This window comes from Lepidochelys kempii, chromosome 14 (genome assembly GCF_965140265.1).
Source record: "Lepidochelys kempii isolate rLepKem1 chromosome 14, rLepKem1.hap2, whole genome shotgun sequence".
NCBI lineage: Eukaryota > Metazoa > Chordata > Testudines > Cheloniidae > Lepidochelys > Lepidochelys kempii.
In genome coordinates, this window is record NC_133269.1 from 37,779,446 (window position 1) to 37,806,580 (window position 27,135).

Genomic DNA, 27,135 nt, shown 5'->3' on the forward strand with positions numbered 1-27,135 from the left:
GCACGAGTCCAACACAGACCCATGCCCAAGCTGCTCAGGTCCAGACTCCAGGAAGCCTCCTCGGAGTTGGAGTCGTCTCCCAGTAGGTGCTGGGTGCGGGGGGGGACTGCCATCACATGTGCACCTCCTCCTCTCCCCCCTCCGCAGCCGCAGCGGCCACCTCAGCCTGCCGCCCGCGCCAGTCCCTGTGTTGTAGCCAGCAGCGGCCGGTGAGGGAGCACTGCGCGGAGCAGCTGGCGGGGCCGGGGGCGCTCCAGGGGAGGCCCATGGGGGCAGCAGGTGGGGCTGGGGCAGAGACCTGGCCCCAAATATTGGTGGACCCAGGCTCCCAGGCCCTGAATATTGCTGGAGCACGAGCACCACGGGCCCATATAACTCGCCGACCCTCCAAGGTGTATTTATGCACGTTCTCAGTTGCAGAAATTTGTCCTGTATTTATTTACTTCTGAAAAACACCAAAAGTTAGATTCTCACTGTGTGGAGACATCAACTGTTATAGAAACCACATTATAATGTTTACTTTGCTTACTATAGATGGGATTATAATAAAAATGTCATAGGAAAGATCCAAATGAGAACTCTAGCCTGTGTTCTTGCACATAGGTTGTTAAAATTGCTGAGAGCAGATTTAATCGGGCGATATCTAGTACCCCAGAAGCGATACCAGTATGTACTGAGAGCTACAGATGATTTTTCAAAATGGGTAGAAGAATTTCCACTTAGAACTATGAAAGCACATGAGGTGGAAAAGAAGACATGTGAAATGATATATTAACATGGCTGTCCAGAGCAGATACTGGCAGATCTAGGTTCGGAATTGAATAACGAGATAACAGTTTACATTTGGTGTTATTTTCACTAGATGGTCAAATACAGAATCATGGCCGGGTGACACAGAGCTTCAGCAGACCATGCCATCAAGACAGCAGCAGACTGAATAAAGCCACAAATGAATCCATCACAAGATAATGTTAGGGTATTTATTTTCAAATAATCAACGTACATTTAGGGCACTCTGCCATGGATGGCATACTGTGAATAAATCTTCAAAACTGAATTATTACATTGAAAATGTTCATAACACATCACGTTTAAAACAAAAAGTGGTCCTAGTAATGCCATGTGATGTGCCTCCCCTCACACTCTGCTCAGCCAGCTCTTCCAGAAATTAGGTTCAATCGCTAACATCAAGGAATTGGACCAATCGGTCACTATTTTTACAGAGCATTCCAGAAGGTGGTGGACAGAACCCAGAAGAATTGTGATGAATTTCCTGGAGCAACTTTCTTTTCTTTGTACTCTAAACCTCACATGACAACAAAAATAGCACCCTTTCGACTGATTTATGGCCGAGAAGAAAGGTCTTCCAATAAAACGTCACCAAATTTCATGTTATGTGTCATTAAGTGCCAGCATCTTTACTACAATTAAGTTAATTTGTGATGATTGAGTAAAGGAATACAACCCCTTCTCTATTTCTTTATCAAACTGTATTTGTTGTGTCCTTAGACCCAAGAACATGGAAAGCCTGGCAGTACTCTGAAATCAACAGTGGACACTGACAGGACATTCCCTGCAAATAATATTTCTAAAGAAAAATAAACCACAAAGATGAGATTATAGAAGACGTTTTTGTATTTCACAGGGGTAGGCAACCTATGGCACGTGTGCCAAAAGCGGCATGCAAGCTGATTTTCAGTGGTACTCACACTGCCCGGGTCCTGGCCAAGGGCCGGGGGGGGCTCTGTATTTTAATTTAATTGTAAATGAAGCTTCTTAAACATTTTAAAAACCTTATTTACTTTACATACAACAATAGTTTAGTTATATATTATTGACTTATAGAAAGAGACCTCCTAAAAACGTTAAAATGTATGACTGGCACACAAAACCTTACATTAGAGTGACTAAATGAAGACTCGGCACACCACTTCTGAACGGTTGCCGACCCCTGGTATCTAAGAATACAGCACTTGAGGTTGGGGACCATGTTTTGTGAGGAAAAGCAAGGAAGGGTCAAATCTTGATTACCGATTATATGCAGCTAGAAAGTGAATTAATGCTGACAGAACTTCAAAGAATATTATATAATCTTGTATGAGTGAATTTAAATATATTGCTTCATTAATTCTATCATTTTTAAGCTATTAATTTTCAAAGGTGCAGTGCAGGAGGTGGGTGTATGTGCCCTGCCTCCCAGAGAGAACCAGTCAAGACAATAAAGGGGGGGTTGGAGGGAGAGAGAGCGAGAGGAGGAGAGGGAGAGAGCAGCTGCACATGTGTGTAGTTGTGATGTTTATGACACACGTACATTGTAACGGAACAACCCCATCTGACAATTTAATATTTTATTTTGTGACTGTCAGGGACCGAGATTCCCCTCGACCGGGCAGAGGATCAGGGGAGCCGCGTTTTCACCCTCAGCATGGAGACCAGGATGGAAGTAAGGGCGGAGCATCCCGAAGAAGGTGCCAGTGAACGTGAAGAGATGGGACCCGTCAGTCACATTGTAAAACGAGACCTTGCCCGCCCCATAGTCCAGGAAAATCCCCACCCGGCCGGGCCGGACGTTCACGGGGAGGGGGGTCGAGGGGGAGGTGAAGGCCTCGTATTTCCCGTCCTCCAGCCGCACGACCCAGTATCCATCCTCAGGTGTGAGTGTGACCTCCCCCTTCCTGCGCACAGATTCCATGCAAACCCCCAGGTCCCACTCAGTCTTGTCTCCCACCCCCACCTCCCAGTAACACCTCCCGCCCGCGAACCACTCAGCGCCCAGGACACAGGCACAAGGATCAAATCTCTCAGGGTTGTCGGGCAGATCCTGGCGTCTGTCTCCATCGCTCACACATTTCCGATCCTCAGACAGGACGAGGTGGGGATTTGCCGTGTCTGGATCCAGAGTCATGTCCACTGGGGAGAGAATCACAGAGTCAGGGCTGGGGGCAGGGGCTGGTCACTGGGATCGAAGCGAAATTAACCTGCAACCCTGTTAATCATTGGGTGTGGGGGGGTGTTGCTTAAGGGGAGTCAGGGTCCCTTTGTCTGTGAGGAGACAATGGGGGGAAGGGGCAGGAGGAGCGGGGGAGGGGTGCGAAGGTGTCAGTGGGGAGGAGAGAGGCTGATGCTGGGAGAGGAAAGGGGAGGGGCAGGTGACAGGAGCAGAGGGGGGAGGGGGAGGGGGGAGGGGCAGGTGACAGGAGCAGAGGGGGGAGGGGTAGAGGGGAGGGGCAGGTTACAGGAGTAGGGGGGAGGGGTAGAGGGGGGAGGGGTAGAGGGGAGGGGCAGGTGACAGGAGCAGAGGGGGGAGGGGTAGAGGGGAGGGGCAGGGAGAAGGGCAATGTGGGGACAAGGGAAGGGGCAGGCACCATAAGAACAGAGGGGGGGCGAAGGGCAGGATCCTGGGGGCTGCAGGGGATGGGGGGAGGCGTGGGCTCCATGGGAGAAGAAGGGGACGGACCCCAGGGGGCTGCAGGGGGCAAGGGAAGGGGCAGGCACCAGGGGGCAGAGGGGTGTGAGGGAATGGGGGAGCTCCAATGGGGCAGGGGAAATCAAGGGGAGGGTGAGCTGCCGGGGGGTGAGATGATGAGGAGTGGGGAGGTGGAACCATGGGGGGAGCAAATGGGCAGGCACTGGTGCCGGGGGGCAGAATGGGGGGTGAGGGAGCAGGTGAGCAGAAGGGGGGCAGAGAGAGGGGTGTGGAGAAGGGCAGGATCTAGGGGGGCAGAGGAGTGTGAGGGGAGATGTGGGCACCAGGGGGGCAGAGGGAGGATGAAGGGAGGGGTGGGACCCAGAGATTAGGAGAGGGGGAGGGGCGGGGCAGTGCTGAGGTGAGGGGAAGGGCAGAGACCAGGGGTCCAAAGGGGGGCGAGGGGAGGGACTTGCACCAGGCGGGCAGAGGGGGCAAAGGAAATGGCAGGCACCAGGCGGGCAGAGGGGGCAAGGGTAGAGCTGGGACTTGGGGCAGAGGAGGAGCTGGCATCAGGGGACTAGAGGGGTGCTGAGGGGTGCAGGTGTCATGGAGCCAGAGGGCGAGGGGAGGGGCAGAGTGAGAAACAAAGAGAAGGTGGCATGGATGATGGTGGCAGAGGGGCGAGAGGAGAGTGGGGTCAGTGGGGCAGAGGGAGGTAAGGGGGTAGGCACCAGGGAGGAAGGGGACAAGGGGAGGGTCAGGTTTTTGGGGGGGCAGGGGGAAGGAGGGAAGGGTGCAGGGGGTAAGGGAAAGGGTAGGTACCAGGGGGATTGAGGGGGTTGAGCAGAAGGGCAGACACAGGGAGGGCAGAGGAGGGGAGGGACAAGCACCAGGGGGCAGAGAGAGGCAAGGAGAGAGGCAGGGGCAGGTGGGTAGAGGGAGGTGTTAGGAGACGGCATTGGGGAGAGGCAGGTGCCGGGGGGTCAGAGTGGGGCTAGAGGAGGGGTGGGCACAGGGGGGTGAGGGAAGGGGTGCGTGCCAGGGGTCAGAGAGGGTGGGGAGAGAGGCAGGTGCCAGGAAGGCTGAGGGGAGTTAGAAGGGCAGAAGCCAGGACAGCAGAAGAGGGTGAGGGGTGGGACGACCATCAGGGGGCAGAGGGGGTGAGGGAAGTGGCAGGCACCAGGGAAGCAGATGGGAGTGAGGGAAGGGGTGGGAGACATGGCAGCAGAGGAGGGAAAAGGGAGAGGTGGATGCCAGGACATAGCGGGGATGTGAGGTGATGGGTGGGCTCCAGGGTGCAGAGGATGTTTGGGGGAGAGGGGAAGGTGCCAGGAGGGAGGGGGGGAAGGAGGGGGTTTTCCGGTGGGGCAGAGGTGGGTGGAAGGCAGGGGCACATGCCAGGGAGGCAAAGTGGGGGACAGAGCGGCCTGGGGAAGCGGAAAGTGGGTGGGAAGAAGGGGAGGGGGGAGAAGGAGGGGTCAGAATAGACGCAGGGTCCAGGTGGGCACAGGGGTGAGAAAAGGGTAAGGGAGGGGCAGGAGGCAGAGGGCTGAGGGAGAGGGAGGCCCCAGGGAATCTCTCTTGCTTTGGGGTCATGTGTGGTTGGTTTCTCGCTAAGAGCAGGTTGGTGCTGGCCCCACACACACTGGGGGTACAGCCCTGCCCCAAGGGGCACAGCTGGGACTCTCCATGCCGGCGGGCGCCAAGGGCACCACCTTCCACCCAGGCAAACCCCACAGCCAGCCCCTCCCCTCTCCTGGCCCAGCCCGTCCGCCATGGGGCAGTGCTCTGGGTTGGGCTCACTGGGGCGGCCATGCAGTGGAGGATTCTGGGGCGGGGGGTAAATACATACTAATAGGCTGTTGCTAATGAGGCCAGGGCAGTGGGGGGGACGGGGGCATTTCCCCACTTACTGCCCCCTCCCTCTGGGGGAAGCTGCACCAGGCGTCAGTCCCAGTTCACATCCGCACAGCAAGTCTGCCCTGGGGGTTTGCACCGGTGCAAGGAAACCCCGGCAGACATGGCCTGAGACACTGGTGTGCCAGGGGCCGTAACCCTTCCCGTCACTGGGGTTATGGATCAATAATTACAGGGGGACTGGAGCAGGGGAGCTGGACTCTGGGTCTCCCAGGTCAGGGCCCGACACCCTGGGCTGCAGAGTCAGTCTCACTCCCACGCTCTGGCCAGTTCCCAGAGCAGTGTTTAGACACAGGGGGACGTCATCAGACCCCCAGAGCCAGCAGCTCAAGCCCTCATGGCGTCCCACGGGGGGATTGAACCGGGGGCTCCCCGCTGAGGGCCCAGCCACGGGGCTAAAGGCTGGAAGGGAAGCGGCGGCACCTTTCTGTTAATCGTCAGCAAAGTCGACATGGATTCGCGAATAGTTTCTGTCAACCCGAAATATAATTTTGCAGCAAATAAACTATTTGCTCCCAAAATTACACCCAGCTCCATTTCAAACGTGTCCCAGCAACTGAGGAGCCCAAATCCCAGTGACTTGCAGTGAGTGACTGTCAACATCCCCAGACACGCAAAGTTACAGGCAGGTCAGACTCAGGACATCAGCTGTGAAACACTCCAGAGCTGCTATTTAATTTGACCTGGGTAAAAAAATTCCCCGAGCCCCTGATCTCGCCCCCAAAATCAGGCTGAAAATGGAGACCCCCACAAATCAGCCTGAACTCTGCCCAGAGCGATTGTCCCATGGATGATGCTGGCGGCACAGACCCTCTGCAGCTGCACCTGGGCGTCTCCCAGAGCAGACAATGGTCACAGAGACCGTCCCAGAGCCCCAGGGGCCCCGGTGTCTCCATCTAACGACTGCGCCAGCCACCCGCCTTCCTCTCATTAACCAGCCCTGGATCAGACGCGCTGGGAACTTTCAGACCCAGACTCTGGACACACTCTGGGTTCATGTACACAGCCCGCGGCAGCGAGTCTCCGAACGGGGTGGACAGATTCAGGCTTGTGGGGCTCCCTCTTTGGCACTAAAAATAGCCTCATAGACGTTCACGCTCAGGCTGGAGCTCAGGCTCTGAAGCCCAGCGTGGAGCCAGGTCTGCCCCTCACAGCGCAAGGGGGCAGATTGTCTGTGTCCATGTCCCCTTCACCCCATTCCTGGGACAGGGAACAGCAGCCCCAGGGCCCCTCCCTTCATCCCCAGGGCAGGGGAACGAGAGCCCTTGGCCTCCTGGGCAGTGGGGCCTCCCAGCACCGATTCCTGGGTCAGTGAGAAAGTGTCTCCACCTGGAGAGCTCTGTGCACCCGGCAAATACACAGATGTGCCCGTGGATCAGGATCCGGGATGGTCCTCTCCCCAGGAGTGATGGAAACTCCCTAAAAGTAGAGGGGCCACCGGTGCCTGTACCATGGCCCCGCCCTCCCATGTGGGTCCTTCTCGGGGAGCTCCTTCTTAAGACCCCGCCCCCGCACCGCCCATTCTCCCCAAGACTCCACCCCCCGCACCGCCTCTTCCCCCCAACACTCTGCCCCCAAGGTCGCTCCTCTCTGCCCCCTCCCGCCCCCCATCGCTAGCCCTTACAGCCGGTAAAAAGTGGGAGACCTAGCCCTCCTATCAGTAAAAGTGATGGGGCCATGGTCTCCTGGCCCCTCTCTTCCAGTGCCATTTATTCACCCCCCCAACCCCGGGAGGAGAGGGGGCCTTGGGGCAGTGTCAGTGAGTTCAGTGCTGGGGGTACAAGTGGGGTTTACACCCCTCTTGCTGGAGCTCTGGGTATCGAGGGTACGAGGGTGTCACAGCAGCCATGTGAGCCCCGCACTCTCCTGCCAACGTGGCTCAGCCCTGACACCTGCTGGAGCCTCTCCCTGGGGTGGAACCGTCCCTGTGGCCCCTTCAGGCCTTGGCCTCCCTGCGGAGGTGGCCGGTCAGGCTGCCGTTGACAAGAATTATGACGTGAGCTCCTGTTCACTGGGAGCCGGACTCTGAGCCTGGGCTGAGATCGGTGACTGGGGAGTGAAAGGCCCCAGCTCCCTCACTGCCCCCCTGAGCCAGCCCAGCGCCCCCAGCCATTTAGTGCGATAACAGCGATGCTCACACCTGGTGACACCCCCAGTGCCCGCAGCCGGCAGGGCGAGGGCCTGTCCAAGGAACAATGGGTGCAAGCTGCAGCAAGGGAGACTGAGGCTGGAGATGAGGAAACACTTTCTAAGTCTCAGGGCAATGAAGCTCTGGACCTGGTCCAAGGGAGGCTGCGGGATCCCCGTCACTGGAGGTTTGTAAGAACAGATTGGACAAACCCCTGCCAGAGATGGTCTAGGCCCTGCCCCAGCACCGGGGGCTGGGCTAGGTGACCTCTCCAGGTCCCTTCCAGCCCTGCATTGCCACGAGTCTAGGTTACAGCTGTTCCTGGGGTGTGGTGTGGGGCACGTGGCAGAGTTAACACTGTTAGTGACCATAGCAGCTCAGCGTCCCTGCCAGGGGCCTGGGCTGGCATGTGGCTGCCTGTACCCAGCTCAGCAGGGTGTTACTGGGGCGTGTGGACAGGACCTAGGGTTGATACCTGTCCACAAGGTTGCCAGGCGTCTGTCTTCACCACAAACCCCTCATCCCCTGCCCCACCCCAGAGCCCGCACCCCTCCCTCACTCTGAAGCCCTTGGCCCCAGCCCGGAGCCCCTTTCTGCAACCCAAACCCCTCATCCCCAGCCGCACCCCAGAGTCCGCACCCCCAGCTGGAGTCCTCACCACCCCTGCACCCAACCCCCTGCCCCAGCCCGGAGCCCTCTCCCACACCCTGAACCCCTCATTTCTGGCCCTACCTGGAGCCCACACCCCCAGCCCAGAGCCCATCCCCCCTGCACCCCAATTCCCTGCCCCATCCTGGAGCCCTCTCCTGTACCCCAAACCCCTCATCCCTGGCTCCACCCCAGAGTCCGCACCACCAGCCAGAGCCCTCATCCCCCTCCCACACCCCAAACCCTTGCCCCAGCTCAGTGAATGTGAGTGAGGGTGGGGGAGAGTGAGCGAGGGAGGGAGGGGGGAAGGAGTGAGCGAGGGTGGGGCCCCGGAGAGGGGGAAGGGCAGAGCCTCAGGGCAGGGGCGGGACAGGGGTGTTCGGTTTTGTGAGATTAGAAAGTTGGCACCCGACCTGTCCAGGTTTTCCCAGGATTGTCCCTTTGTCCACGTCACTCTCCTGGGAAATCTGTGAGTCTGCCCAGGACGTGACAAGTCCCAGGTGTGTCAATGGCTGTAATGGGGGAGCTGCGGGGTGACCGTGCCTACGCAAAGGGAGCTCTGGGTCCAGAGTGCCTGGGAGCTGCAGAGACGGGGCAGCTCGGAGCAGTGAGTGAGATCGGGAGCTCAGGGCCAGCAGGGCCCAGTCACCCCTGTGCAGGTACCAGCTGCGGGGGTCACTGCCGGGGGCAGCGGGGTAGATCTGGAGCCATGTCCTGCTCGGTGAGGTTGGTACTTGGGGCAGTCCAGGAGCTGGAGCCTGTGGTGGCTGGTGCCCTCTCCCGGGATTCGGATGGGGAGACGGTGCCCGGGTGAGGGGACAGGTGATGTCCATGAAGCAGGCAGATTTCCTGTTTTGTTGGACCTCAGAGGTGGCAACCCGAACAGGACCCCCAGCGGTGTTTGTGTAACTGCCCTGGATGCCCCCCTCCCTCCCAGCTCTGTGTGGTAGGATACCCCGGAGTGCATGGACCCTGGGCCAGTGGCTCTGCAATGTGTGTGCATGGCCCCTGGGCTCTCTGATCCCTGCTGGAGCGGCCCCAACTCCCCCATCAGGCTCCAGGGCACACACAGGGTCAGGCAGGAGGCTGGGAGCAAACACACACACAGCTCAGCCCCGGCTGTGAGGCAGAAAAGCTGCCACGGGGGCACAATTGGTTGTAACTGGGTCAGGGGAGTGTCACGGGCTGGTTTTAAAACCTGTCTGCCCTGGCAGTGGGGACAGGGCCTTCCTCCCCCCAGATCCAGGGGGCCACTGAACAGCTCCTGTCTGGGCATGTTCGGGGAGAAGGAAATTGTGGGGGAAAGGGCAGGAGGAGCGGGGGAGGGGTGGGAAGGTGTCAGTGGGGGAGGGGACAGGCTGATGCTGGGAGAGGACAGGGGAGGGGCAGATGACAAGAGTAGAGGTTGGAGGGGCAGAGGGGAGGGACAGGCACAAGGGCACTGGGGGGTAAGAGGAGCGGGCACCAGGAGGACAGAGCGGGGTGAAGGGAGGGGCAGGTTCCCAGGGGCTGCAGGGGGTGAGGGGACAGGTGGGCACCAGGGCAGAAGAAGGGGATGGACCCCAGGGGTCACAGGCAAGCAAGGGAAGGGGCAGGCACCAGGGGGAGAGGGATGTGAGGGAATGGGAGGGCTCCATTGCGGCAGGGGGAATCAAGGGGAGGGACTGATGCCAGGGGGTGGGGGGGATGAGGAGTGGGGCAGGTTCCAGGACCATGGTGGGGAGGGAATGGGCAGGCACCAGGGGGACAGAGTGATGCAGGAGCCTGGGGGCAGAGGGTCTGGCTAGGGCAAGGACAGTCAGCAGTGGGTGGAGGAGGGCAAGAGGAGGGGCAGGTGCCAGGGGGCTTCAGGGGGAGGGTGAGCAGAGGAGCATGTGCCAGGGGGCAGAATGGGATGATGGAAGGCACAGGCACTGGCAGGGGCTAAGGGAGAAGGGGAGGGACATGCATCAGGGCGTAGAGAGGCAGGACTGGTGCCAAGGGAAAGAGAAAGATGAGGGGAGGGCTGAGCACCAGGGGTCCAAAAGGTGGGATAGAGAAGGGGTGGGCGGCACTGGGGGATGGGGGGGGAAGGGAAGGGGCTTGCACCAGGGGACACAAGGGGTGAACAGAGGGTCAGGCGCTAGGGAGGCAGAGGGGGAGTAGAAGGAGGGGCTGGCACCAGGGGAAGAGGAGGGGGTGGAAGAAGGCGCAGGTGAAAAGGGGACAAAGAGGGGTGGGGGTAAGACAGGTTTCAGAGGGACATGCCGGGGCAAGCGGTGGGGCAGACCCCAGGGGGCAGCAGTGGAGCGAGGGAAAGGGCAGTCATAAAGGGGGAGAGGGGCCTGAGGGGTGGGTGACAGGAAGACAGAGGTGGGAGGAGGTAAGGGGTAGTCACCAGGAGGGATGGGGGGGATGAGCAGAGGGGTAGATACAAGGAATGGAGAGAGGAGAGGGGCGGGCACTGGGGGGCAGAAAGTGGGGTGTGGAAAAGGGCGTGCCCTATGGGCAGAGGGGTGTGGAGATGTGGGCATGAGGGGGGAAGAGAGATGGGGAGGGGAGGGGCAGACACCAGAGGGCCCAAAGGTGGGCAGGGGAAGGGGTTTGCACCAGGCAGGCAGAGGGGGCAAAGGAAGGGGCAGGCACCCTGGAGGCAGATGGTAGTGTAAGCAGGGTCAGGATGGGCTCTACCCTGACACCTGGTGGTGAGGTGTGGCAAGTTGTGGAAAAGAACTTCAAGGGCTGATCTCATTTGCATAGGCACACCCACCCGGCCTAGAATGAGGCCATAGCTGCCCAAGTGGTCACTTTGGATGCTGTGGGATCCCCAGTGTCTCTGTTATTGGGGCAGGAAGAATAAATTATTATTACTCTGATTATGGGAATCAAGGACAGTGGAACTGTACTTGGCCTTTTGTTATGATGGAGGGACTCGCCATCAACTAAGTAGTACTCACTAGGCAAGGGACATGGGTTCCAAAACTCTGTGAATTGAGAGGGGTTGGGAACAGGTATTAATACTTGGTGTTTTGGGTTTCCCTGGTGAGGGCTATACATGCTAATTGCACTTCTTTCTCTTTCCACTGTGGAATATCAGAGCTACTTTTGATTTTATTGGGAGTCTAGTTACAGGCTGCTGAGCTGAATTCACTTTGGGCTAACGGTGCACTAACACTGAGGCCCCCTACTACAAGCTGAAATCACAAAAGAGCTAAACTTACTAAGAGCTGACATCACTGAGTGTTGTGTTAAGTAGTGGGGGAGCCTGAAAATATATGGTGGGACAGCGAGCAGAGCGGCTGGTCGAGCAGAGCAATTTGCAGGATGGCCAGCGGACTGTGGGGTAGTCAGCTTCAGGTCATGTAAGGTGCCCCTTACCTCTTCTCTCTCCCCCCCCCCGCCCCCACAGGCACATTTTTACCCAGACTGGGGAGTAAAACTCTGCAGATAAACTTTTGGACTCTGGGGCTGCCCTGACCAGGGACAGAGACTTTTGGGTCATTGGACTTTTGGGACTTTTGGTGACTTTGGGTTGCTGGACTCAAGAACCAAAGGGAAAGGGGCATGCCCCAATTTGGGATGGGTTTTTTGCTCGTGGGTTGTGTTATGAATCCTGTTGGTGGTGTTTCCCCAACATAATGCCACATTGTTTCTCTCTGTTATTAAAAGGCTTTTTGTTACACTCAGACTCTGTGCTTACGAGAGGGGAAGTATTGCCTCTTGGAGGCGCCCAGCGGGGGTAGTATGTATTTGTCCCAGGTCACGGGGTGGGGGCTCGAGCCGGTTTTGCATTGTGTTATTGGAGTGGAACCCCTAGATACTGAACCCGGCCCTTGTTGCTGCCAACTCTGACAGGCAGAAGGGTTACATTTTCAATGGTAGATATGGGCCTCAGGGGGGCAGAGGAGGAGTGAACAGAGGGGCTGACACCAGGGGACTAGAGGGAGGTGAGGGGTGCCAGTTTTAGGGAGGCAGAGAGTGAGGGAAAGGAAGGGGGAAGAACTAAGGGGAAGGTGGCAGGGGAGGGGGTGCAAGGGAAGGGGCAGGCAACAGGGGGTGGGGGCGAGGGAAGTGGCTTGTACTGAGGGGAGAAGTGGGGGCCAGGGAGGGAGAAGGAAGGGGCAGGAACCAGGGGCAGAGACAAATGCTGGGGGGTTGGGGGACAGTGGTGGGACATGGGATGGGGAAGGCACCAGGGGCTAATGGGCAGGGCGGTGAGGGAAGGTGTGGTCATCCGTGGGTAGGAGGGCAAGGGAAGGGGTGGGTGCAGGGAGACTAGAGGGGTACAAGGGGAGGGGTGAAAGCCAGGGGGCACAGGAGGGAGAGCAGATGGGCAGGCAGCAATGGGACAGTGGGAGGGGAAGGTGCCAGGGGGACAGTGGTGAGGCATGGAATGGGGCAGGCACCAGGGACAACAAGGGGCAAGAGGCAGTATTGGGGGCAGAGGGGGGCAAGGGAAGAGGTGGGTGCCAGAGAGGAAGGGGCAGGTGCCAGGGGACAGAAGTGGGTAAAGGAAGGGGGCAGACAAAAAGGAGGGAAGGGGGTGGGGAGGAGTGGGTGCCAGGAGATGGGGAGTGAAAGGAGGGGTGGTCACGAGAAAGGCAGAGGGTGGGGCAAGTCATGGGTCATGGGGGAAGAGGGGCATGAGGAGAGTGGAGTCAGGGGGCAGAGGGAGTGAGGGGGGTGGTCATCAGGGAGGAAGGGGGCAAGAGGAGGGGCAGGTACCGGGGGGCAGGGTGAGTGAGGGAAGGGGTCGGCACCAGGAGAGTGCGGGGGGGGGGCAGGGAAAGGACAGGTGCCAGGGGGTTGAGCAGAAGGGCAGACACAGGGAGGGCAGAGGAGGGAGGGATAGGCACCAGGAGGTAGAGAGGGGGACGATTGGAGGGGTGTGCACGAGGGGCCAGAGAGGGGCGAGGAGAGAGGCAGGGCAGGTGGGTAGAGGGAGGTGTTAGGAGAGGGGAATGGGGAGGGGCAGGATCCGGAAAGTCAGAGTGGGGCTAGAGGAGGGGTGGGCACAGGGGGACGAAGGAAGGGAAGGGTGCCGGGGGTCAGAGAGGGTGGGGAGAGGGACGGGTAACAGGCGGGGCTGAGGGGGGTGAGAAGGGCAGGAGCCAAGACAGCAGAGAAGGGTGATGGGTGGGGGGCATGAAAGGGCAGAGGGGGTGAGGGCAGGGACAGGCACCAGGGGTGTGGGGGGGGCGAGAGGATGGGGGGAGAAATAGCTGCAGAGGGGGAAAGGGGAGAGGTTCATTCCAGAAGGTAGTAGGGGGTGAAGTGGGTGGGCTCCAGGGTGCAAAGGATGTTTCGGGGAGAGGGGCAGGTGACAGGACGGCAGGGGGAGAAGGGAGGGGTGAGTTCCAGGGGGGCAGAGGTGGAGGGCAGGGGCACATGCCAGGGAGGCAAAGTGCGGGCAGAGGGGCAGGGGCCCAGGGGAGAAGAAAGGGGGTGAGAAGAAGGGGAGGGGTGAGGATAGAGGCAGGGGCCAGGTGGGCACAGGGGCATGAGGAGATTGGCAGGTGCCAAGGGACAGAGGTGGGTGGAGGGCAGGGGCACATGCCAGGGAGACAAAGGTGGGGAGAGGGGCAGGGTCCCAGGGGCGAAGCAGGAGTTTGGGGTGAGGGTGAGGGGACAGGATAGAGGCAGGGGTCAGGTGGCCACAGGAATTGAGGGAAGAGTAAGGGAGGGGCAGGTGCCAGGGGGATAGAGGGAGGTGAAGGGGGCAGGCCCCAGGGAATCTCTATTGCTTTGGGGCCGTGTGTGGCTGGTTTGTTGCTAAGAGCAGGTTGGTGCCATCCCTACACACACTGGGGGTGCAGCCCTGACCCACGGGGCGTAGCTGGGACTCTCCATGCTAGGGCACGGGCAGGGTGTCTGGGCTTGCCGGAAGGGGTCAGGGTAGAGGGAGATAGGAGTTGAGGGGGTGCTGGGGGGATTAGGGGCCATTGCTAATGAGGCTGGGGCAGTGGGTGGGGGAGGGGGCATTTCCCCACTTGCTGCCCACTCCATCTGGGAGAAGCTGCACCAGGGGCTAGGCCCAGTTCACACCCGTGCAGTGCATCTGCACTCGGGGTTTGCAGTGGGGCACCGACATGGCTGAGACACTGCTGTGCCAGGGGCCAGAACCCCTCCCCTCACTGGGGTTATGGATCAGTATTTACAGGGTCACTAGACCAGGGGAGCTGGAGTCTGGGCTGCCAGGTGTAGCCCGACCCACTGGGCTGCAGAGTCAGTCTCACTCCCACGCTTTGGCCCATGCCCATGGCAGTGTTTAGACACAGGGGGGCGTCTTCAGCAGGAGAGATTGTGGGAGCCCCACATCAGACACCCAGAGCCCAGCAGTTCCAGCCCTAACCTGGATTCCCACATTCCAATTCCTGCCCCACATCCTATGGTCGGATGGAACCGGGGGCTCCCCGCTGAGGGCCCAGCCACAGGGCTAAAGGCTGGAAGGGAAGCGTTGGCACCTTTCTCTGTTCATTGAAACTATTCAGCAAACTCGACATGGATTCAGGAATAGTTTGTCAACCCAAAATATAATTTTTCAGCAAATAAACTATTTGCCCCCCAAATTACACCCAGCTCTATTTCAAACGTGTCCCAGCAACTTAGGAGCCCAAATCCCAGTGACTTGCAGTGAGTGACTGTCAACATCGCCAGAAATGCACAGTTACGGGCAGGGCAGGCTCAGGACATCAGCTATGAAACACTCCAGAGCTCCTGTTAAATTTGCCCTGGGTAGAAATATTTCCCCATGGGCTCCCATAGCTCTTTACTGAAGGCTGCGGGGAAAAAGATATGGCCAGTAGTAATTAGTGACACTAACAAGGAGCTAGTCTGAATGAAAGAGGCCTTGGAAGAGACTAGCTGCAGAGTTATGTGAATTCAGGGGACATCTTTACCTGGTAGTCGTGGACTATTTTTCCAGGTACATAGAAAGAGTGTACTTGAAAGACATAACATACCAGAGTGTTATAGAGCAAGTGAAGTGCACTTTTGGGCATTTCAGGGTTCCAGAAGAACTTGTGACAGAGCATGGACCATAATTCACTGACGTAGAATTTAATTTATCCAAACAAAATATGATCTTCCTCATATTACGAGAAGCCCATATTATTGACAAGCGAATGGAGAGGCTGCGAGAGCTGCACAGACAGTGAAGAATATCCTTCAGCAGGAAGATCCATTCTTTGCTCTACTGAGTTATAGATCACCCCAATAGCAGCTACTGGATATAGTGCAGCACAACTCCTGATGGGAAGACGACTCAGAACTACCCTCCCAACTTTGGAAAAGAATCTACCTCCAAAGTTGTCAGACATGGAAAAAGTAGTCAAATTGAATAAAAAGGCAAAAAGAGCTTGCAAACACTTTTACAACAGACATCACTCAGAAAACTACCAGGCCTAGAACCATGACCATGTTTGTGTCAAACTGGATGGAGAAAAAGAATGGAACATTCCAGGTGTTGTAAAGAAAAAGAATTCAACACCCAGGCTGTATGTGATCAAGACCGAGAGAGGAGAGTTCAACAGAAACTGTCAACATCTACAATTTGTTCCTCAGAAAGAACAATCAACTGAGCAAACTCTGCAGATGATGGATGCAGAAAAAGAAGATGACTCAAGGATTTCAGACTGACCACAGTCAGTCATTGGAACTAATAAACAGCCAGATGACAAAGCTGTTACCTGTTCGGGTTGTGTAATTAAAAGACCAGCACCTTCCAGAGACACCTAACAGACTGATCTGCACTGAAGTTCACAGACAGTGAGATAATGTAAATATTATAAATGGTCGGAATGTAAAACTTAAAGGGGGAGATGTAATGGAACGCTAAACTATATTCTGCTGTTCAACCACTAGATAGCGCTGGGTGTAAAATACCATATTTAAGCTGACCTCAGTCATACTTGGCGGAAAATTCAAGGATTTTGTGATGAACACTTCTGGTGTGTATCTGGCTGAGAGGGAAGCTCCGTAGCCAGCCCATATCTGCGACAGGACCATCACACCAATGACGAAAGCCCAGTGTTATTGACTATCTCTGCTATGGCCAAAGAGTTGTTCTGAACTATGACATGCTGAAGACTATGGGGGATTTTACCCATGACATGAGCTACACAGAAAGTTGGGGAATCAAACTTCACGCTTCGGTGACGAGAATAAAATTATTGCCAAGGGCCTTGCAGATTTCCTTGTGGCAGCAGGGCAGGAAGTACCTCCCACCCCACCCCAGCTGCAGAACATAACCAAGTATCAGCCATGGTCAAGCCTACCTTGGAATATAGGTTGGCTCTGGGGGTGGGGGGAAATGTATGAAGAGGGCTGGCCCTTTTATGGGAGTTAGGGACCAGACTACCTGTGACAGGCTCCTGTAAGGGAGAATGGGACAACCCAGACCGACCTGGAAGTAATTAAATCCCTATGTGACTAGTTGGCAGCTAAATAATTAATGAGCCTGAAAAAGGGTTACCGGGGCTCAGCCGAAGGAATCCTAGGGACAGGAAGCTGCCGAGAAGAGGAGCTCCCAGGAGAGCTCTCCAGAGCAAGGAGCCTGGAAGGGGTGCTTCCAGAGCAGTGGTCCCCAAACTGTGGGTTGTGCCCCCATAGAGGGTGTGGAGGAACATTTGGGGGCATGGCAGGGCATGGACCAGCCCCCATGGGTGGCAGGAAGGGAACGCCGACCAGCCTTACTCTGTCCCCACCTACACTCTGGCCCCACCCTAAGCCCCAGCTGCAGCTCCAGCCCCAGCCTCAGCCACCGACTCCTGGCCCTGCTCCAGGCTGCGACCCCAGCTGCAGCTCCAGCCCCAACCGTGGTTCCACTCCGGGCCAAAGCCCCCAGCTCCTGGCCCCAACTGCAGCCCCAGTTTCAGCTCAGGCTGCACCAGCGGCTTCGCTCCTAGCTGAAGCCTGCGGCTCCCGGCCCTAACAGTGGGTCCACTTCCAGACCCGGCCCCCAGCTCCTAGCCCCAGTTGCAGCCCTGTTCCTGGCCCAGCTCCCGACCGCAGCTCCTGGGGTTGGGGCACAAACCAGGTAAGGGAGGGTGTCATAAATATAAAGGGAAGGGTAAACCCCTTTAAAATCCCTCCTGGCCAGAAAAAAAAAATCCTTTCACCAGTAAAGGGTTAAGAAGCTAAAGGTAACCTCACTGGCACCTGACCAAAATGACCAATGAGGAGACAAGATACTTTCAAAAGCTGGGAGGAGGGAGAGAAACAAAGGGTCTGTGTGTCTGTCTGTATGCTGTTTCTGCCGGGGATAGACCAGGAATGGAGTCTTAGAACTTTTAGTAAGTAATCTAGCTAGGTATGTGTTAGATTATGATTTCTTTAAATGGCTGAGAAAAGAAGTGTGCTGAATAGAATATCTATTTCTGTCTGTGTATCTTTTTTGTAACTTAAGGTTTTGCCTAGAGGGGTTCTCTATGTTTTGAATCTAATTACCCTGTAAGATATCTACCATCCTGATTTTACAGAGGTGATTTCTATTTACTTCTATTTCTATTAAAAGTCTTCTTGTACGAAAACTGAATGCTTTTTCATTGTTCTCAGATCCAAGGGTTTGGGTCTGTAGTCACCTAGGCAAATTGGTGAGGCTTTTTACCAAACCTTGTCCAGAAAGTGGGGTGCAAGGTTTTGGGAAGTATTTTGGGGGGAAAGACGTGTCCAAACAGCTCTTCCCCAGTAACCAGTATTTGTTTGGTGGTGGTAGCGGCCAATCCAAGGACAAAGGGTGGAATATTTTGTACCTTGGGGAAGTTTTGACCTAAGCTGGTAAAGAGACGCTTAGGAGGTTTTTCATGCAGGTCCCCACATCTGTACCCTAGCGTTCAGAGTGGGGAAGGAACCTTGACAGAGGGCATAACCAAAAACGTTTGGGAACCACTGTCCTAGACAGAGGAGCTCCCCTAACGGGGAGGCGCTGCCAAAGATGACAGCAGGAGCTGTAGAAGGACAGAGCCCTGGAGAGCTGCCCCCGGCTGGAGAAAGTGGATGCAGAGAATAAAGGCACAGTCTGAAATGACCCCAGCTCTGGGAAGGAGGACTGAGGACTCCTGACTTGAAAACAGTGAGGGGCTGGAGCAGAGTGAAGGAAAAGATTTTATTTTGGGGTTTACTTGGACTCAGAGCGGACCCCAGGAGGGGACATTTCTCTCAGGTCTTTTGGACTGTGAGGAGTAATTTAAGAAGTGCTGAAGAGGGTAAACTGAGGCAAGATGCTTGCCAAGACACCCTGAAATGACTGAGGGTGGTACGTGAGGGCGCCACCGCACGATGAGTCTACAAAACTAGAACCAATTTAACAGAACTGCTGCCCCTTCCCCATGCAGACAGAGCCTTGCTCTCTTCAGTCTGTCTGGGCGGGCCCCTCACCACAGCATCTGACCCCAACAGAGCCTGCAGCACAGAGTGGAAATTTGGAGCGAACACAGCACAGGGTTTTGGGCCACCCACCTGGCATCCAGTGTCCCTGTCCCAGCTCCCAGGATGCTCCCACTCCCCCACAGCCTCCAGCTCCCCCCGACCTCAGGCTGCCTCTGCCATGTCCTGTTCCCTGGGCGGTGACCCAGGGTCCAGCATGGAGCCATCAGGGTCCTAGAATACTGTCTACCACACCCAGAAGACAGGCACAGGGTGGGCTCAGGGAGTGGCTGGCCTCACAATGGGACGCCCGTGTCCCCACCTCCAATGTTTGCTGCTGCCCTTGCTGGGCCTCGTCTGCACTCAGACCAGGAGCCCTGTGGGGCTGGCAGCCCCGTGTTCTGTCTCCAGTGCCTGGCTCACTCGTGGGCACTATACCAATAACAACACTCACTGCCCAGCCCCTAAGGGCTGCATGACAGCGCGGGGCCTTCCCCATTGCACACGGGGACCCTGGGGTGCAGGGATCCCTGGTTACTCTGCCCCACACATTCACCCAGCGACTCCCTCGGCTGCCGGACCCGGGTCCCTGGGGTCAGAGCGCGGGCAGTCGAGTGGCACTGACCGGCTGGGGCTGCTGGGGGGGGTGGCAGGAAAGGGTTAATCCCAGCGCGGTGGCGCTTTGCTGCCTGGCCCTGGCTGGTCTCTGCCCTCCGGGGGCAGCACAGGGCGCGTGTCTCTGAGCAGGTCCCTGCCCACTCGCCCGGCCACTCGCCCAGACCCAGAGAACCCAGGGGCCGGGGGAGGAGCAGCCCCAGCAGCGCCGCATTGGCCCTGGCACGGGCTGAGCCTGCGAGCGCAGCACCAGAGGCCGCGGCGGGGCGGGGGGGGCTCAGCCATTGAGAGCAGCAGGGTCCCCCCCCACCCGCAGGGGAGGGGTCGGCGCTGGGACAACAGGCCGGGCTGGGCCGGGGCTGGGAGCTCTGGCAGCCAGCGCGGGGCTGGCACCAAGGGCCCTGCTGGAGACCCTGGGCCTGGCCAGCCGGGAGCAGCCAGCGAGTGACTCAGGGCCTGGGGCCCTGCCCAGGACGGGGTTTCCGGGGGGTGACAGGAGGCTCCCCAGCGGCTGCTGATCCCCTAGAAGGAGGCACGGAGGTGACTGGCTCAGGATCCCGACAGGCTCAGGGGCCAGGGCTGTGGAATGGCCCAGAGCCCAGCCGTGTTCAGGGTCCGGTGGGCCCAGACTGGGCTGGGCTGGGGGCAGCGAGGGGGGAGGGGAGCAGGGATGTGCTGGCTCCAGCCAGCCACAGAGAGGAAGCTGCTTCCCCCACAGCCTGGGGTTCCTGCTCCCCGGAGCCCTGAGATCCTGGCCCTGCAGCCGGCACCCACTGCGCAGCCTCCATCGGCCGGGACAGACACACCCAGCTTGGCCCCTTCGACTGCCCCCTGCTGGGGGTGGGGGGTGGGAAGAGAGGAGGGCGGGGGTAGGATGAAAGGGCCAGTTCAACTTTCAGAGACCGAGCTCACTGAACCTTCCCACTCCCCCTCTCCTCGGCCTTAGTTTCTTCTCTGTCCCTCCTCGCCGTCAGGTTTGTGCCTTTCTACCCGGTCTCCGCGCTGGAGTTGTGGGGTGGGGTTTGGATGGGGGCAGCCCACGCTCAGACACTGTGACAGGGTCACACTCTTGTGAGTGAGTCTCACCTCACTGAGCAGCAAACCACTGACCCAGCTTCACACTGGGCTGTGCTCAGAACAGACGAGGGGCCCGTAGGGTTCAGCTTGTTACCCAGTAACACACGGCCCAGGTCAGACCGCAGCAGCCAGAGCGGCCTCTCCTCCAGCTCAGAAAGCTCGGCCAGCCTTGGCTAAAGGGGGCTGGGGCAGTGCTGAGCGGTGGCCACACAACGCAGCCCTCACGTATCCCAGGAGAGAGGCACAGACACATCATCCGTTACCAGTCTGTGCAGCTCCCAGCACAGTGGGCCCAGTCCAGGCCTCACAGCACCTAGCTCAGGGACACCCATTAACTCAGCCACGGAGGGGTCAGGATGTCACAGTGATGAGGCCTGGTCAGACACCTGGGCAAGTACCAGCAGGTGGCTGTAAGTAGCGGGCAAACTGCCCAGCACTCAGCGCATCAGCCTCCAGCTCTCACACAGCTCCAAGCCTGTCAGCTGGGTGCAAGCGTGTCCTGGGGTCCCAGGCTCTGTCCAGATCCCCAGGCACAATACAGCTGAATGTCCCAGTAGATGCCACTCACCTCCAAATCTCTTCAGCGCTTCCCTCATGTCAAGGGAAATTTTATATACGTTCTTCAGGTCAGTAGAAATAGCTTCTGGTTTCTGGAGTTTCACATTCTCGCTCCTATGAAGATAACGTCCCATCATCACTCATCTGCTCTGTACACACAACATTCCAGAACCACCACCAAGAATATAAGAGCAATGAACATAGGAAACACACCTGCTCAATGTGCTTGTCACATCCTGAAAGGAAAAAGAGAATCAATGTCCTGTATTAACACAATGTGCATAGAACTGAGTGAGTTTCACTCTGGGCATCAAACTTTCTTGTAGAAAATAGATCAACCCTCCCAGGCTTCACTGTTTTGAACACTTGTTTCATACATATAGGGGAGACAGGAATTTAGCTCAAGGGTTCTCCCTTCTAGGGACACAACACACCAGTATCTGTGTTTATTGACTGTTGGGTCCAGTGTTCTGGGGTCAGAGCAGGGATGGGTTTAGCTCAGTATCATTTTTGTATTATCCATTTAATCTCCCATGGCCTCACTGGGTCTCCATGAGGAGAATTCCCCTGTATCATGAACTGCGATATTTGGGAACTGATGGAGCCCTTAGCCTCATGTTCTGTTTGTCAGTAAACCACAGAACACATTGACTCTAATTGTTGGAATCCAGACCCATGGAGCTGAGTTATAATTCTGGATGGGTGGAGAATTTTGATGCCGTCTCACCTTCAGCAGCTCCGCAACCGGTTGTTGACATTTCTCCTCTATCTCTGTGATCAGCTGCTGCAGAGAGGAGCTTTGCCGGGAGAGTTTGGTGACATTTTCCTGCAGTCTCTGCAGAGTCTCCCTCTCCTCCTCCTTCAGGCTCCGCAGAAGCATCTGCTCCTCCTCTCTCAGCAGTGTGTGCAGTTTGTTAAATTCACCTGCAATCATCTCTCTCTTATTCTTCACTTTCCCCTTGAGATAGAAAAATAGGAAAGGCAGAGAGAAAACGTGAGCCAGACGTTGTATTACATGGACTGGGCCTCTGTCCATGAAACAGGGGATATTAGATCAGTATCAGTTTTTAAGGGTATTGACTTAATATGACCAGTTCCATAGCGGGGTTGTCTACGGTGCTTTGTAAAGACGCAGTACGTTATTGCAGGTGGCACGGGATGGACACAGTGGAGTGGGGAGAAATCGAGGGGACAGTAAAGATTTACAGGGGGCTGCACAGGGCGTCTGTGGAGGGATTTGGGTGCCAAGTGCTGGGCACTCAGACACCCGGGGGACCCGTCACAGCAGGATGTGGGTGATGCTCCTTCTTTGACAATCAGCTCCCAGGGCTGCAACATTCAGGACTTAGGGCTGGTGCTAATAGTTCTTTGGGTGCCATCCTGGGGCTCACATGGCTGTTGGGCGCCCAGGATATTGTCAGGGCTGGCTTTGGCCTCACCCAGCCTGGCCGAGTGCCCCATACACATGGGCCCAGTGCCCCTGGGATCGCAGCCTTTAGGAAGCCCTCCAGGATCACAGAGCAGCGAGTTGCTGATGCCAGCTGTGTCCCCACCTGCTCTCTGAAAGGAGCCGTGGGAACGATGCTGAGCCGGTGCTGATCCTGGTAGGGGGACGGGCTGGCTGCTCTGCACTGGCCTCTCTAGCTCCCCTGCAACTCAGCCCAGAGCTGCTGGGTGACCCTGGGGTGAGCCTGCCCTCCAGTGTGACTCGGGCCACAGTGATGTTGGGAAAAGTCCCTCTTACTCTCCCTGAGATGCCAAAAGGGCCAGGGGCTTCAGCAGCTTCCCCAGCCCCTGTCCCCAGAGCCCTCCTCCCTGAAACCCCAGTGTGTGAGCCCCCAGCCCTTCCCCCCACCAGCCTGTGCCCTGTGCTGACCCCCCTCCCCTTCCCTGTGCAGGGCTCTAACCCGTCTGTCTGTCCGGCTCACCTGTGTGGTGGGGGCGGGCCGTGCTCAGTGTCTGAAGAGGCAGCTGCTTGAGCGCTGTAACGTCCACCTCGTATCTCTGCCCCGGCTAACCCGAGCCCCCAGCGCAGCCCTCCAGCACCCCTGGGCCCATCTGCCAATGGGCTTTGGACACCGACCAATCCCCCAGACTAACCCCCACCCCGCCCTTGGGAGCGCGGCAGCCACAGGGCACTCAGACAACTCGGGTACAGCCCTGACAAGCCCCAGCCCCCTCAGGAGACCCTGTGGGCACCTGCCCGAGGCTTTGTGCATGTGGCCTGGACCCTGCAAAGGGCCGTGGGCCTGCAGCCTCCTTCCCCTCCTGCCCCCTGGGAGCTGTTGAGTTACAGCTAATTCGAGTGGTGCAGCGTTACCATATCCCCTAACATCTCCCCCCATCAGACACGGACAGCGCATCCTTCATGGGGGCCTGTCACCTCCCGGGCCCTGCTCCCGCCCATGGGAATACTCCCCACCTGGCTCAGGCCCATGACGGCCCCTCTCAGTGCAGGACTGGACGCCCCTGCTGGGCCTCATCTCACAGTCGCTGGGGCTGCAGTTACTCTGCACCGAGTGACACTGATCATTGGGCTGTGACCTCTGGTGCTGTGGGACGTAACTCGCTCTCTCTGGGCGATAATCAAGGGTTTCAGAACCACCCCAGTGACTGTCCCAAGGTGCAGCCGCCTCCATGGCGCCAGCTGGGAACTTTGCCGGACACATTCAAGACGGCTGTTAATTGTTATGCACCTAAATCCCTATTGTCTGAGGAACTGAGCACCAACTGCTTCCGGTGCGGGCAATGGGAGCTGCTGTGGTTCTGTCCTCTGGAAACCAGCCCACTTCCGCCGGGCTCTAAACACGGCTTCAGATGCAGAACCAGGGGCACCCAGCTCTGAGCATTTCAGCTCTTGTAAATAGCCATTTTCATCTGAATAGTGGAACACCGGCTTCTCCTCTCCTCCCTGCTGCTGGCGTCTTCCTCACGCCCCCCACGCACTCTGCAGGGATTTCACTGGAAAAGGCAGGCGAACCAGAACAGACATTTTGTCCCATGGGTTCATCACCTGCTACAGACAAGCACAGGTAAAGTCACAGTAACAGTAGCAGGTGCCTGGGATGAAGTGGCCACGTGATGGCAAGACAGGCTGTGAGGTGGCCGAGCGCTGCCTGGCTTTACACTGACCTGCCCCTGGCTCTGCTCACTCAGGGGGTGTCCACACTGCAGTGAAGGTCTGACAGCACCGTATGTAGACACACCCCAGTTAGCTTTGATCTAGCGAGCTCGGGTACTGGTAGCTATGAAGCCGCAGCAGCACGGGCTGTTCACACCCAACCAGACCCCTGGGTGTCACTCAGGGACTAGCCTGCAGCTAGCTGCTGGGGCCATGTAGACGCCCCTGGGGGCAGATTTTCCACAGAGCTCCACACACGCCACTGCGTTTGATGTTCAGAAGAGCTCAGCTCCCAGCATGCCCCCAGCCCAGCCAGCTGAGCGAATCTGAACCTCACCCATGGGGGCAAATCCTCCTCCCAGCTCCCAGCTCCAGTGTCTGGCCCAGGCACTGGGCAGATTCATTGCAGGGACTGTGGGTGCAGGGAGAGAAGGAACAATCTGTTTCCTCCAGGCTGCAGAGAAGCTGCAGAGCTTTGTCATGGAGGCCACTGAAAACTGATGGCTGGAGCAGCCGACACACCCTCCCCATCTGCAGGAGGGAAACAGGATCCATGGAATAGTGAAAACACTGCACCCAGTATGGAGAATTTGCCCCATCAGAGATCTCAGGGGTGGGTCTGCACCACTGTACAAGGGCCAGGAACTGCCCCTCCTCCTCCTCCTACAGGAGCTGCTGCGCTGAGATCCCCACCAGAGACACAGCCTGATGCTGCCAGCACCCTGGATGGCAGGTACCACAGGCCAGGGGAGGCTGAGCCTCCCCAAACAGGATGCAGCGCCCCTCCCTTTGGAGGCAGGCTGCAGACCTGCCGCCTGTGGAATCCTGCCTGCGCTCCGCCCTGTGCCCTCGCTCCCGCTCTTCCCCCGAACCCCGCAGCACCCGCCGCTTGCCGCCCATCAGCTGTGTGGGGGACCCCGCCACTTGCTCCTCTCCGCCCCTCCCCTGTCACTCACCCTTAAGGCAGGAGGGGGCAGAAAGGAGCAAGTAGCAGGTGAGGGGGCCTTGCAGGAGGGGGTGGGGGAGAGGAGCAAGCTGCAACAGTGAATCATGAGCTGGGAGCCTCTGGGAAGGGGGCTGAGCGGGAGCAGGGCATGGGGCAGAGCAGGAGTGGAACCTGGGTGGGGCCATGGGGAAAGGAGGCCAAATGGGTCTGGAGCAGTGGGCAGGGTGATGATCCAGGCACTGGGGAATTTCCAGCACTCATGCCAGGGCTCCCCAGACGCTGGAGGCATGCACCCCCCATGGCTGGCACCAAGCCTGTGCCACGGAGCAAACAACCAGAGCAGGTTCATAACCTCATCCTGGAGCTTTAGGGCCCCGGCATTCCTGGGAACGCTGCAGGCAGAAGGGCTCAGGGTGGAATAAACCTGGACACCCACCTGCCACTCTGTGGTTTTCTCCTCCTCTTCAGAGGTCAGAGCCAGAGCCTCTTCCAGCTTCTTCCTCAGAGGGCCCAGGGCTCCCTGGAGTTTCACCTGCAGGGGCATCGTGTGCAATAAACAGCCATTAGTCTGCCTGTCCGATGGGTGGACAGTCCTATCCATATTGGCATTTCATACAGGAGCAGTAAAATACCCTGGAAGCGAGCAGCTGACTTGGCTCTGCTGGCCCCAAAGGCCTCATGGGAGCCAAGACGCCAGTCTCAGAGCGGGGGATCTGCTTCGTGCAGACACTCAGGACTTCTCAAGTCCTGTGTTTTAGCTGAAGTTTTCCATCCCTGAGCACAGGCCAGAGGGGAAATAGCTGGGAAAGTTCTGAACGATCCCTCCTGCCAGTGAGAGTGAAGAGGTTGGGACAGCACCTCGCTCCACTGTACCCCAGACCCAGGCCAGGAACAAGACCCCACTGTGCTCTCGTCTGTCCAGGCGCCCATGTGGCCTCCCTCAGGCAGCAGCTGAGCACCTGAACCAGTGCAGTCCCGTTAACTGTGCAGAGTGAAGCTGTGATGTGGCTGGAGGTCAGTGAGGAACAGGGAACACACTCGGTCTGGGGGAATGGGCCACCCATAATTATAACGGCTCCAGAGCTGTAATAACCCAGGGCTCTCTTCCCCTTTGACAGGGTGTGATTCATTCACACAGCACAGCAACGTGCTCCTGCCACGTCAGCCCCGCTCTGTGCAACACCCATGGCAGCTCCCCAGAGTTCCCTCCTGAGCCCCCGCCAGAGATCTCCCCATTTCACTCTCTCTCTTTTCTCTGAGTCCTCGAGTTCTCTCCTCCTCCCTGACAAGGGCCCAGGCTGCAGCTGCTGCTGAGAGCTCCTGGGGTGCTGTTCAGCTGACACCCCTGGGGTGCTGCTGCAGGGAAGCAGCGAGGGAGGGAGCCAACAGGGGCTAGTGAGAGACAGGAGGCAGAAAAGCAGCCTTTGCATCCAGCAAAACAGCTTCATAAATGAGCAGGGATCAGAACTGGGGCTGGGAGCGGCGGGGGGGGGGGGGGGGTGATCAGTTCTCCAGTCTGAAGGTAACACACTCACATAGACTGGCCTGCAGCTCTTGTGATTTAAATCTCACTGATTGTTAACACTGTCCGTTGTGTAAAAAGTCCCCTTCTTTCAGCAGTGGAAGCTGGGTTTGAAAAGCATTCAGAATCTCAGAGAAAAGTTTCCCACAGCAGATATCTTTTAAGACTTGATATTCTGATTCTGCTGCCACACTGCCAGATCATTCATTTTGTTTCAGCATCTCCCATACAATGACGGCTTTACAGAGCTGAGTGATGCGTCACACCTGTGACAGGCAACTTCCAGTGAAATCAGCCTGTAATGAAAATCCAAAGTTATTACCCATCAAACTTGACAGCAATTCCCTACCTTGTACTCCTGGGCAGCCTCCTCTATGGGAACCACCGTGTGAGCTCTGTGAGCCCGGGACAGATGGCAAACCACACAGATGGGGGTTTGATCCTCTTCACAGAACAGTTTCAGAGTCTCCTGGTGTTCCCCACACACCCCGCCCGCTCCTGCTCCCTTCGCTGCCTGGAAACTCAGCCGCTTGGCGATTTCTACCATGTTTCCCAGCTGCCGGTTGGGCCTGAGGTTTCTCTGTTGCGCAGTTTCTCTGCACTGAGGGCAGGAGGTGTCTGTACTGGATCCCTCCCAGTACTGGCTGACGCAGACGTGGCAGAAATTGTGCCCACACTCCAGAGTGACAGGTTCTGTGAAATACTCCAGACAGATGGGACATGTCGCTTCCTCCTGGAGACTTTCTGCGGGGTTGTCTGCAGCCATGGCTCCCTCCAGGCAGTGGAACAGGGGTAGTTTCACTTTTCTGAGCTCAGAAATATGCCCCGCCTCCAGCAGCAGCAGCTGGGT

General features: G+C 57.5%; 1 protein-coding gene across 1 annotated transcript; it reads right to left on the reverse strand.

Moving 5' to 3' along the window:
* Positions 1-966: 966 nt before the first annotated feature.
* Positions 967-27,102, reverse strand: LOC140898337 (E3 ubiquitin-protein ligase TRIM39-like). The gene is made up of 6 exons (XM_073312028.1): positions 26,635-27,102; positions 25,200-25,295; positions 21,424-21,654; positions 20,910-20,932; positions 20,707-20,810; positions 967-2,910 (listed from the first exon to the last, which is right to left on the reverse strand). Exons 1-6 carry the CDS (start codon positions 27,049-27,051, stop codon positions 2,363-2,365), a joined length of 1,419 nt encoding a protein of 472 aa, XP_073168129.1. The 5' UTR covers positions 27,052-27,102; the 3' UTR covers positions 967-2,362.
* Between the last annotated feature and the right edge of the window lie 33 nt (positions 27,103-27,135).

Excerpts from the sequence above, each read along its gene's own strand:
- LOC140898337 (XM_073312028.1), bottom strand. The coding sequence starts at position 27,051 with ATGGCTGCAGACAACCCCGCAGAAAGTCTCCAGGAGGAAGCGACATGT. Across the intron at positions 21,655-25,199 it reads AGAAAACCACAGAGTGGCAG|GGGAAAGTGAAGAATAAGAG; the intron begins GTGGGTGTCCAG and ends TTCTATCTCAAG. Across the intron at positions 20,811-20,909 it reads GTGACAAGCACATTGAGCAG|GAGCGAGAATGTGAAACTCC; the intron begins GTGTGTTTCCTA and ends TTATCTTCATAG.